The sequence below is a fragment of the Solanum pennellii genome, chromosome 9 (genome assembly GCF_001406875.1).
Source record: "Solanum pennellii chromosome 9, SPENNV200".
Taxonomy (NCBI): Eukaryota; Viridiplantae; Streptophyta; class Magnoliopsida; order Solanales; family Solanaceae; genus Solanum; species Solanum pennellii.
The window spans coordinates 81,969,600-81,982,243 of NC_028645.1; the positions used below are offsets into that span (position 1 = coordinate 81,969,600).

Consider the following 12,644-nt stretch of genomic DNA (forward strand, 5'->3'; position numbering starts at 1 on the left):
AGGACATGTGTGTCTGTTTGTTCAACTTTATACAAGTTTAAGTGTCTATTTGTGCACACCCAAAGTTGAAGGGCGTAAATGTGATTTGAAGCCAATTTAAAGACATATTTATGTATTATGCCATTTTAAAAATATCTATACTGATTAGTCATCGATATATGCTTGAGATGTTACACATGTCTAAAAACTATAATATATACATGGGATTGTGATAAAAAGAATAATTATTGAGATTTTTCTGTTCTTAATCAACTCAAGTTTAAATTTTTAAAAATAATAAAAATCTTGTCGAGAGCATATCCCTAGAAATAAGCCTGATATTATATAAATTTAAATTTAATCAAATTCAAATACGAATATAAAACCTGAAAAATATTTTATTCGAATCTAACTTGATCTTTTTTAGATTATGTTCAATTTATGTTATGAGAATTAATTAGTTTTCTCATTTGATTATTTTACGTATTATTAATTTTTATTTATCATAGTAAAAAAAAAACTCTTTATCAGATTGTTGCTAGTCTATTCCATCTTTACTAACTCTTGTTGTGATTATAACATCCAAAATATTTTCTCCAAATTTGATAGACCTAATTTTAATGTGGAACTTTGACAATGTCAAAGTATGCAACGCCATTAATTTTTGACATCTCAAGAGAACATCGATTTTAAATCTTAAATTTGCCTTTCTCATTGAGATATTAGGAGAGAAATAACTACGTACTCGAATCAATCATCCACGCTTATTATGATGATATCTTATGAAGTAAGGAAACTATACTATAGATGGTCGGAATTAATTGTTTTATTACTCCATTCGTTTCAATTTACATGATGTAGTTAGACTTGACGCAAAAATAAAAGATCTTTGAAATTTTTGATCTAAAATAAGTTATAAATATTTGTGTAAATATACAAATTTAGAGTTCCAAAATCTCAATAATAAGGCTAGTTAGTAATATACGCCTCTAATTAATTTTTTTGAGATATGTAATGTCAACAAGGATCGCGTAATATAAATAAAGGGGGAAATAGTAATACTTCTCCTTTTAAAGAGAGAAGTATTGAAACATGCTTTAAACTAATTGGCATGAATTATAAACTAGTTTCATTCTCAAACTATTGACAGCCTTATGAACATCCTTTTACTCGACTAACTGAACTTAAATACTCCCCTAATCTTGCTTCTTGAGCAAAATACACCCTTAAATTCTCTTCAAGGTTCGAGTGTTTTCGACACTTAACTCGATTATTTATTAAGAGTTCGAGACCACTTGTTATGTCATGTAGCAGATTGAGGTGTATTTAAGTTGAGTTAGTCAAATATGTTATAAAATTATAAATAATTTAAAAATGAAACTAATAATTCCCGTTAAGTTCAGATTTATTGTGCAAATCTTAAAATTTTCACAAATTGTGCCTTGGGCTTCATATAATATAATTGAAAAGGATATTTTAAGGCTTGGTACAAGAAAAAGAAAGCAAAAGCATTCAATATTTATTTATTGGAAGTTCTTTCCATGACATACAAATGGAAGGAACAAAACACACAATAAAAAAACTATAACAATATAAAACTCAAGCCCTTGGAACTTTATGATCTAACTTTTTTTTTTTAGATTGTCTCAGCTAAAAGTTTAAACTTTTTAGAAATAGAACACACGTATATATAGTTATATAATATCACAACACGTCATGATCATCTCTCGCGTGTGGATCTGATTCATATTTCAATCACTTAAGCGTAGACAGAAGGATTAGCGAGGAGGTACGCTTCGATGGCCTTGAATAGGTCAATGGCTTTCCCTTTGCCTACATTGTGTTCTTCTTCACTAACAACATGATCACCCTTAGTGTGATACTCAGTTGTTGTCTTGCAAACACAACCTCCATCTCCAGCACCTTCAAATTTGACATCATAGGCAATTGATTCCAATTTGTCACCAAGAACATCACCTTCAATAAGTGAATATTTTGTTACCAAATTCTTGTCATCAATCACATGAATCTTGTGCTTCAAGTACTTAATTGGTCCACCTGTCATTAACAAAAAAAAATAAATTAAATTTCATATATATTATCAACGTAAATAATTTTTTACACTATGAGATCATTCAAACAACAGAGTAAAAATAAGTTTAGTTAATAAATAAGCAGATTATTGATCCGTCCAAAAGTTACGTGGACTGAAATGTAGGTCATATAACATAACATGTCCAATTATTACTAGTTTAGTTGTTTTGCTTGTTTTATTTTTTATGTATATATAAATTTTTTGTAGTACCTTGTATATGTGTAAAGTAGTAACATTAAATAAGAAAATATTCTGACAAAAATTCTCATAAATTAATTTAGACTATATATTATTTTGATAATATATGAGATTTGACTTCGTTATGAATATCGAACATCGAATCGAAAAAAACTGGTTTAAGATAAGGTCATAAACATAAAACAAACCTTCAACAAAGTTCATTTGCTTGATGCTTCCAGCACCACCATCTCCCTCAACAATCTCAATGCTCTTAACATCATGTGACAACAATTTAGGTACAAGGCTATCAAAATCAAGAACCAAACCTTTGAATAGCCTTGTTGGGGAAATTGTGGTTGTGGACTCATGAGTAAAGGTGTTTACACCCATAATGTTTGATTAAATATTTGTATTTTGAAAAAAAAAATATGAAAGAGAAAGGATAAGATGAATATAATGCTTTGAAGTGTGTGTGATATATTGAAAGTTTTAGATGGTATTTATAGGACAAAAAATGAAGTGAGATTTGGTTGATTATTATTTAAGTTTTGTCCCTACCTTGAAAAGTCATATAAAACTCGATCCTGTTCGATAATAGTTGTTCAGTACTCTACTATTATAAAATGTCCAATAATACTTATCCACGATATAAAATCAATGGATAATTTACACATCATTCTTAATTTATCCTTATTATTAATTATAGTCATTTTTTATCACATTTTTTTAAAAATGTTATATTTATAGTTATATTCAACGGGTGATATAGTAAAATTACTTTTTTATTTATAATTTTTTAAAAAAGTGTCTACCGTCAATACTGAACGAATATTGTTGGACAGAAAAAATATAAATCTTTGGACAAGTGGTGAACAATTACTCGTATTCACTACAAGTAGAGTGAAAACTATTTAAATCTTTTGAATTTACCTTATCACTCATAATCCAAAAGAAACGGATATATCAAACAAAATATTATCTTATAATTAAAATAAATCGTTAAATCGCGATCTAAAAAGGTGTATATGTTGTTGGAAAAGTTTGGTGAAATTTTAGAATTCGTGTCATGAACAATCTTAACTTTAGTATTAATTTCAACATTCAAAGCAGTGCATTGTTGACAATTGTGTCCATTTTTTATTTTTATTTTTTTCTACATGTTGTGTCACTATCTTTGATAATTAATTTTGTTAGTTGTGACATTGGGAGAATTTTATACAATATGGTCTATAAAAATAAGGCTTGGTGACACGATATTAAGTTTGATTGGACTTTAGGAACCTACCAACTTGGTAGTGCTCATCATGTTTTTTCTCACCGATATTATTTACGTTGAAATTCGATTAAATATAAATTTGCACTGAAAAATTTCATATTAGGGAATATAACATTTTTTAACAAGAACGACTCTATATATAAAGGAGTTCATTATATTCTCTGAGACCTCTCGTTAAGAATAAAATTATAAGTATTATCATTTTAACTACGACCCTTAATAACAGTAGAATGTTCGTTTGTTGATATTATTATCCGTCGATACTAATTTTTTGAATTCAAAATTATCTAGTTTCACTCATTAAATTATATAATAAGAAAATGAGTAATGAAACTTACGGTCTCCTGAGTTTGAATTTGATGATATTTTGATAGGTGTTTTATGTATTATAAATAAAAATATATTTTTATATTCAATATTGTTTATATTACGTTATAATAATTTATTTGATCAAACTTTTAACTCTGATTGCTTTGAAAAAGAAAAACTTTTCAAAAAAATCATTTTGAAAGTAACAATTTGTCAGTTTATATTTAGGTAATTAATTTGAAAAATATTTTTGTCAAATATTAATGTAGTATAGCTTAATGTATTGTTTAATTAAATATCTCATAGAGAAGTAATGAAATCATTTTTGAATTTGATATAATTTATTAGTTTTATTTTTAAATTATTATTAGTTTTATAAGAATTTTTTTTACTTGATTAACTAAATTTAATACACCTTCAATCTGTCTCATGACGTAGCAAGTGGTTTCAAATTCTTGTAGAAAAATGAGACTCTTAATAAAAAAATCGAGAGAAGTATTGAAAATACTCCTAAACTTGACGAAAATATAAAGATGTATTTCACTCATCTTACAAAATCAAGAAAATATATTTAAGTTCAGCTAATCAAATAAATGAATATATTTAATAGTAAAGATGAAATTAATAATTTACGTCAAATTCAAATGTATTTTAAATACTTCTCTCTATATCTTATCTAGTTATATAAATATCGAATACGAATAACTTTTTTTAAGTTCTTTATGTTTTTGAGAGGCTAGTTGGTCTTTGATAATTGGGTGGGGTGGGAATGAGGATAATGATATGTAGTGTATACCATGTAGTTTCTTCTCTATAGAAAAATCTTTTAAATGTCTACATCTAATTGACTAAGCCAAACATTGTCTTATAGTAAAATCTTTGGAGTTGATGAAATCTTGACTAAGTAAAAGCCATTTGGTAATGTGAAAGTGGCAATTTTTCTATGCACTCAATCAATTTTTTAATAGAAAAATTAAAATAATGAATTTTTTTTTAATTTTTTAAGTTTTTTATTTAAAAAATTAATAAAGTGGCCAAATTATAATTGATCGTCAACATTTTTTAATAAAATAATTAAAATTCTGAATAAAAATCATATTACTTTTTTTGATTTTTTTAATTTAAAAATTGATGACGTGACCGAGTTACAATTGGCCACGTGTCAAAATTGATTTTGCAAAACCATTATTATAAAATAATAGCATGAATGAGCCTTTACTTTAATGGTAATGACATAAATGAGTCAAACTCTTAACTGATGTCATAAATGAGCCTTTTCAGAAAGTTCAATGGCATATTTTAGTCTTTTCCCTTAAAACTTAACAAAGGTCATTTTCAGAATATGAAATTCGATTAATTTAAATTTGTATTTATAGAATTATTCTGAGCTCGTCACCTTTAATTAAAAAAATAATTAAATGTAAAATTTAAATCGAGACTTAAGATTAAGAGTAAAAAAATCTCAACTATTCACTACAACAAAAATGATCATTAGCGGCAAAAAATGTATCTAAAGCCTTTAGCGACAGTTGATTCTAATGACACTTAACTAATATCGAAAAAAACTTTAACACTCTTTATTAATATCAATAATTAATATCGTTAAAAGTCGTTTTTGTTATAGTGATTAAATGTGATGTTTGATTGCATATAATATTAGAATAAGACAACAGTAACATAGCATGTTCATGTTATTTTATATATTGATGAGAAAGAAATATACAATTTTTTTTTCTAAAAATCTTGCTGCAACTAGTTATATGTATTATTGTATTATTTTATTATTCATTTTACCTTCTATTTATCATAAAATAATAATAATAATACATGCCTCATAATTTATGCATGGTTCCCTCAACACATATATTAAGATGTACTGATTTTTAAATTATAAACTAAACATCGTATTATAAAACTTACGGTTAACTAATTATCAAATATGATATTATTTATATAAAATATAATATTAATTTTCACGCCTTTAAAATAGAGGTGGATAGAAATTCCACAAAAAAGTTTGCTTTCAAATCAAAATGGGAAATCAATCATTTTTAATATTTCTTTCACTTTTTAGCCATGATAATTTAACAGACTGTTTGGAGAATTTTTTATGAATTTGATTATTTTGAAAAGTCTTTTTATCACAATTTTATTTTATTTTTTCAAATTTTTGAACTTTTGTAGAATAGTAGTTTCTACTACTCTATCTATAATTGAGATATTGAGTTTGAGTCTCTTAAGATACGAAATCGCGTTTGTTAGGAAGCGCTTTGCTTTCAGTATGAGACTTTTCAACACAAATTCTTTATTATTTGTAATCGTGATAAATGTTTGATTAAAAACATAAAAGAATGATGAAACACAATTTACATGAATTTAGTAAATAAATTACTACTGATTATTTATAAATATCTAACTATAAACCCCCACAAATAATCATTTATAGCTAATATCACTTTAAATCATTCTAGAAATTCGTAAAATTCAAATCATGAAAAAAAATATTTGAGGATTAGCTTGTGACAATATTCTTTATTGAAAGTTCTTTCCATGACATACAATTGGAAAATACACACACAACATCAATCAACTTCTACGTCTCTCATTCGAGAGTTTAAACTTCTTAAAAACAACACACACATTTTAAATTATTTAAAATCACAACACATACGTAATCTCTCACGTGTAGAACTGATTCTTTTTCATCAATATTTAAGCGTAGACAGAAGGATTCGCGAGAAGGTATGCTTCTACAGCCTTGGAAATATTCATGATTCTCTCTTTGCCTACATTGTGTTCTTCTTCACTAACAACATTATCACCCTTTGTGTGATACTCAGTTGTTGTCTTGTAAACACAACCTCCATTATCATTAGCTTCAAATTTGATATCATAGGTAATTTTGATTCCAATTTTTCTCCAAGAATATCACCTTCAATAAGTGAATATTTTGTTTCTAAGTTCTTGTCATCAATCACATGAATCTTGTGTTTTAAGTACTTTATTGGACCACCTGTCATCAATAAGAAATAATAATTAAATTTCGTTTATTATCGGTGTATAAACATTTTTTACAATTATCAGGTTATTCATAGAAGTGTTAAATTAACTAGTTAGGATTGAATTTAAGCACGTTAAAATAGAATAAATTTATAAATCGACGAGTCAAAAGTTACTTGGATTGAACTAGTCTAAAATATGGGTCATAACACTAACTTATTCAATTATAAATAGTTTTAAATTTTCATTTGTTGCTTTTTAGTAGCTTATAAAATTATTTTCTCTCTTTATCATGACTATATATATGTCAATTGTCAAAAGAAAATAATAATTTTAAAAAAAATATTCAGACAAGATTTTTTACGAGTCAATTTGGGATACATATTAAATCAATTATTGATAGTCTTTTGAGCTAATAAATAAGCAGGTCAATAAAAATGAAGTGAGTTGGGCGGGTTATAATTTCATGGACTAATTTTATCATGCATATCCACGGATATGTTTTCCAATAATACGAGATATAAAATCTCGAAAGTAAGACATATTATTATCGCTATCTAAGTAATCAGTAAGTCGAGCTTCGATAAAAATAACAGACGCCGAGTGAAAGAAGGAATCATAACAAACCTTCAACAAAGTTCATTTGCTTGATGCTTCCAACACCACCATCTCCCTCAATAGTCTCATTGTTCTTAACATGTTGTGACAACAATTTAGGTACAAGGTTGTCAAAATCAAGAACCAAAGCTTTGAATAGTCTTGTTGGGGAAATTGTGGTTGTTGACTCATAAGTATAGGTATTCACACCCATAATGTTTTTGATTTATATTTGCTTTTATAACAAAGAGGATAAGATGAATTAATGTTTTGAGGTGTGTGTTTTAATGAAAGTTTAAGATGGTATTTATAGGGATATTGTAGGGTGTGTTCAAAAGGAAAATAATTTTTTAAATAATATAAAATAAAATTATTTATTTTTTTCATGTTTGATTAACTTAAAAAATATTATTTTTCCCATTATTTTCAACATGGGTTTATTCACTATTATATTTCCTTTTCAAACTTGCTTTGAATTGACTAACTTGAGTTGATGGTGCACTAAAAATAATTTTCTACCTTTCTAAGATAGAGATAAGATATTTGCGTAAAATACACTCAAAATTCGAGATTAACACTTGAGTTGATATTATTTTTTCTTAAGAATACAAAAAAAAAAAGATATCCTAAAAAATAGGAAAAATAAAATCTATAACATTACAAGTTCATTATCCCTCATCGTGTTTAACCCTAATAGTTTGACCACCCCGGATCCCTACTCCCCGCTTCAACTGACTCATATATATAATATTTTTTACTTATTTATCAAATCATTATGAACTATTTATTTTTTTTAACAAAATATTATTTCATAAAAATATTTTATTTCGTACCGAACACATCACAAGAGTTCAATCATCGACTCTAATCTTAATTTCTACATTCAGAGCAGTACTTTGTTGACATTCGTGTTTTTTTTTAATTTTTTATCTACATATTGTGTCATCATTCTCTAATAATTAATTTATTGGACGGTGGAAACCTAGTACATATGTTACTAATTTTATTTTTTAATATATATATATATATATTATACTAAAACAAATACAATCAAATGAATTATTATTACGAATAATAATATGATAATTAACATACAAAAAGTAATAAGGCTATAGCTTAAAATATGAAAGGATAAGCGATACAACGTCTGATTAAATCATTTTATTTATTCAAATTGATGTAAAATATCGATTACGAATAAGTATTTTTATTAATTTTTTTTTTGGGACTATTTTTCCTTTGATATTTTGGTTGGTGGGTTAGAGGACAAGGATATATAGTTTGTCTTCAGTGTAAAAATAAAAAGTTTATATATTTAAATTTTGGCATCTTGACTAATTAAGTTAAATATTGTCTTATAGTAAAATCTTTAGTGTTGATGAAATCTTGACTAAGCCAATTAATAATGTGAAAGTAGAAATTTTATATGCACTCTACCTTGTCTTGTCGTTGAGGTTCGATAAATTTAAATTTATATAATAAATGATTCATATTTTAAGTAGGGTTACTGTTTTATTTTTTTAATGTTATTGACGTTTTATAATCTTCATATATTCTCAATTACAGAAAAATAATGAAATAAATAAAACTAGGAGTTATTTGATAACTGATTAAAATTATTAGCTATTATACTTTCGATTCTTTATAAAATAATAGAAAAAGGGTCAAAAATGCTTTTAAACTATGTGAAAGGAATAAAAATACCTTCTATTTTTAGTTTGTCTAAAAAATGCCCTTACCGTCAATATTTTGATTCAAAAATGCCCTTGTAGTCAATACTTTGGTTTAGAAAGGCCCCTGTAGTTATAAAATAGGTCAAAAATGCCCCTTTTCAAATAAATATATTATTGTTTTCTTTTTAAACACATCTTCTTCCTAATTAAATTATTAAAAGAGACTATTTTCGTTTTCTTTCTTTTAAAATTACTTTAACAAATAAAAATAGAATAATTTCGTGTACACTTTGAACAGATAATAGATTTTATGTATATATAAGATCATAGAAAATTCATAATTAATTTATATTTACATGACGATAAAAAATAATGATAATAGAATAAAAAATTTCTTCAGTCATTTTTTTCTGAATTGAAATAAGATAAACATTTGTTAATTTAAAAAATATCATTAAAATAAATGTGTTAAAAAGAAAATAATAATATATTTATTTAAAAAGTGAGCATTTTTGACCCATTAATAACAATAAATGTATTTTTGGACCAAAGTATTGACGGCAAAGATATTTTTAGACCAAACTACAAATGGAGGGCATTTTTGTTCATTTTGCTTAGTTTAAGGGTATTTTTGAATCAAAGTATTGATAGTAAATACATTTTTGAGTTAAATTATAAACGAATGCCATTTTTATAACTTTCAAGTAGTTTAATAATATTTTTGACATTTTCCCCTAAAATAATACATTTATAGAACTTTTGAGGAATAGTAGCTTCTATTTGACTGATAAATTTTAAAAGCAATTCTATTTAAAATTTAATCATAAATTTTCATTGAAATACCCACCTAAATGGAGGGTCATTTCGGGCATTCTATTTAAAAGAATTCTAATAGTTTGATTTGGTAATTAATAATAATGAAAATAAAAAGCAAATAAAAAATAAAATCGAATACTTGGATAAATCAAACATTGACGTATTATTTAGGATGTATTTGTTTCGAAGAAAAGTATTTTTAAATTTTTTCATGTCTGGTTGACTTAAATGCTTTCTAAATAGATTTATTTTTATCAAATTTTTAGAAAATGACTTTCTTTCGTAAAGTAAGGAATTTTTTTTCTAAAATCTATCTTTCAACATCACCATTAAGTATCGAATACCGGCTCTCAACCTTGACTTAGGATTTGAATCCTAGTTTCGACCTTAACTATGGATCCATATTATATTATATCTATATATATTATATTTATATATTTTTGAAATAATATTTTCTTCTTATTAATCAAACATGACCTAAATAAATAGTGAATGTCATTAAGGAAAACCAAAAACCTTAGTGTGCCAAAATTCTCATATATTTTTTTTCTTTCATATTAATATTTTATCTTAACTTACTCATGAAGAATTCAATTTAGAAGCAAGATGAAAGAGATTTATAACCACTAAAATTATTAGACCATTTAACATACAGTTCTCTGCTATGTAGTACAGTGAATAAAATTATTTTTTTCTTCATTAAAATTTTGAATTCGAATGCTGAATGCGAAAAAAAATATTTGATAGAGAAACAGAGCCTACCCAACACAAATCTGAATTAATCGAACTTTCATACGGATACTAAACCAAATAAAACTTAAAATTCTCCAACAACATTATCTAAGATAGTACTATTAGATTAATATAAAAAGAATGTACATTTCAAGAACATCTAGATAAAATGACACAAATGTCAAAAATGGACTACTTTGAATGTTGAAATTAAGGTAAAAGGAATTAATTGTTGATTTAACTCTAAGAGTGTAACTTTTTTTTTTTTTCACCTATAAATACCATCTAACAATATCTCATTATCACACATTCTCACACACAACATTTTATATATCCTTTTTTTTTTTTGTCTAATAACATCATGGGTGTCACTAGCTATACACATGAGACCACAACACCAGTTGCCCCTACTAGGTTGTTCAAAGCTTTGGTTGTTGATTCTGATAATCTTATTCCTAAGTTGATGCCACAAGTTAAAAATATTGAGGCTGAGGGAGATGGAAGCATCAAAAAGATGAACTTTGTTGAAGGTAATATAATAATCGATCTGATTGTGTAAATATTTTTTGCATGGTTAGTGGATAGGACTAATTAAATTCATTAAGTGAAGGGTTAAAAATACATTTAACGTATTTCGGTTATAAGAGTTACATACCTGAAATATTAGACGTGTGAGTTTCCTATCAAAAAATCTATTGCATTGATCAAAATGTTAACTTTTTAAATTTTCCAAGAAAATACTATATTTTCACAAGTGAGGTCTGGGGACTGGGGATCGGAGGCGGAGTTTTTTAGACCATAACCTGTCTTTTGTCTAGTAAAGAGGTTATTTCTGATAGACCTACGGCTCGTTAAGTTCATTTTTTTTGGAATAATTGTAGGTTCACCAATCAAGTACTTGAAGCACAAGATTCATGTTATTGATGACAAGAATTTGGTGACCAAATATTCAATGATTGAAGGAGATGTTCTTGGAGACAAACTTGAGTCAATTTCCTATGACCTAAAATTTGAAGCTCATGGAAATGGAGGATGTGTTTGCAAGTCTATAACGTGTTGTGACATTATATAATAAAGTATACCCTCGTTAAAAAGTTAAATCTTTTAGATGAGAGATTATGGTTTGAGTTTTCATTAATGTTATAGTGCTTTTTGTTGAGTTGTGTGTTCTTTTTCCACGTTTATCATGGGAATTAAGAACTCTTAATAATGTAGCAACCTTTAATTTTGCTTATCAAATACTTATAGTACTTTTCGAAAATTAAAATTGTGGTGATCAGTTAGTGTTACTATTATGTAGAATGTTTCGACTTAGTACATATATCGACTAATTTTCATATTCAGTTAACTATATATCATATAAATTGAAACAAAGGGAGTATTACGATTACGTTAGAATGGTTTTTTAGCAGTGATTATTAGTAGATAAAATGTACACATTAACATTTCTTTTAGAGACTGAAATGAATTTATACCACATCGTTATAAAATAGGAACATTTAGTTTTTTTTAATAGAATTAGAGAGAGTGTTGTACGCCGAGCTTAGTAATGTGGGCTTGTAACCCAAATGGGGGCATTAATGTGGTGGAATGTTGGGCTGTACCAGATGGTTGGGCTTGGTGGGCTAATTTCTGGCTTGCCCTGTCCAAGCTTAGAGTTGGATCATGTGGCCCAATTGAAGAAATGGACTACTTGATTCCTAAAGTGGGGCGGAGCGCGTTAGGCTGGTTTCACAGAGCAACGATAAGTTCCCGCTCTAAGCAGTGGAAGGATAACGAGTCGGTGTTCTCCGAGTTAAGTAACGCCTGATGGGCTGCTCCAATTAAACCACCACTTTTTTTTTTGGGGGGGAACATTCATGCGGATAAAGTTGATGCATCGTACTAGTTTCACAGAGCAACGATAAGTTCCCGCTCTAAGCAGTGGAAGGATAACGAGTCGGTGTTCTCCGAGTCCAGTAACGCCTGATGGGCTGCTCCAATTAAA

The 12,644-nt window shown here is 26.9% G+C and overlaps 2 protein-coding genes and 1 pseudogene across 3 annotated transcripts; 1 reads left to right on the forward strand and 2 right to left on the reverse strand.

The window, feature by feature from the left end:
- Positions 1-1,468: 1,468 nt before the first annotated feature.
- LOC107031672 (pathogenesis-related protein STH-2-like) lies at positions 1,469-2,740 on the reverse strand. Its single transcript, XM_015233113.2, has 2 exons — positions 2,461-2,740; positions 1,469-2,037 (listed from the first exon to the last, which is right to left on the reverse strand). The coding sequence occupies exons 1-2, from the start codon at positions 2,642-2,644 to the stop codon at positions 1,739-1,741; spliced, it is 483 nt and encodes a 160-aa protein (XP_015088599.1). The 5' UTR covers positions 2,645-2,740; the 3' UTR covers positions 1,469-1,738.
- A 3,603-nt stretch (positions 2,741-6,343) lies between these two features.
- LOC107031673 lies at positions 6,344-7,728 on the reverse strand (annotated as a pseudogene). Its single transcript, XR_001458270.2, has 2 exons — positions 7,467-7,728; positions 6,344-6,852 (listed from the first exon to the last, which is right to left on the reverse strand). The product of XR_001458270.2 is annotated as a pathogenesis-related protein STH-2-like (transcript).
- Positions 7,729-10,958: 3,230 nt separating this feature from the next.
- On the forward strand, positions 10,959-11,924 carry LOC107031071 (pathogenesis-related protein STH-2). Its single transcript, XM_015232276.2, has 2 exons — positions 10,959-11,187; positions 11,539-11,924. The coding sequence occupies exons 1-2, from the start codon at positions 11,019-11,021 to the stop codon at positions 11,727-11,729; spliced, it is 360 nt and encodes a 119-aa protein (XP_015087762.1). The 5' UTR covers positions 10,959-11,018; the 3' UTR covers positions 11,730-11,924.
- Positions 11,925-12,644: the final 720 nt, after the last annotated feature.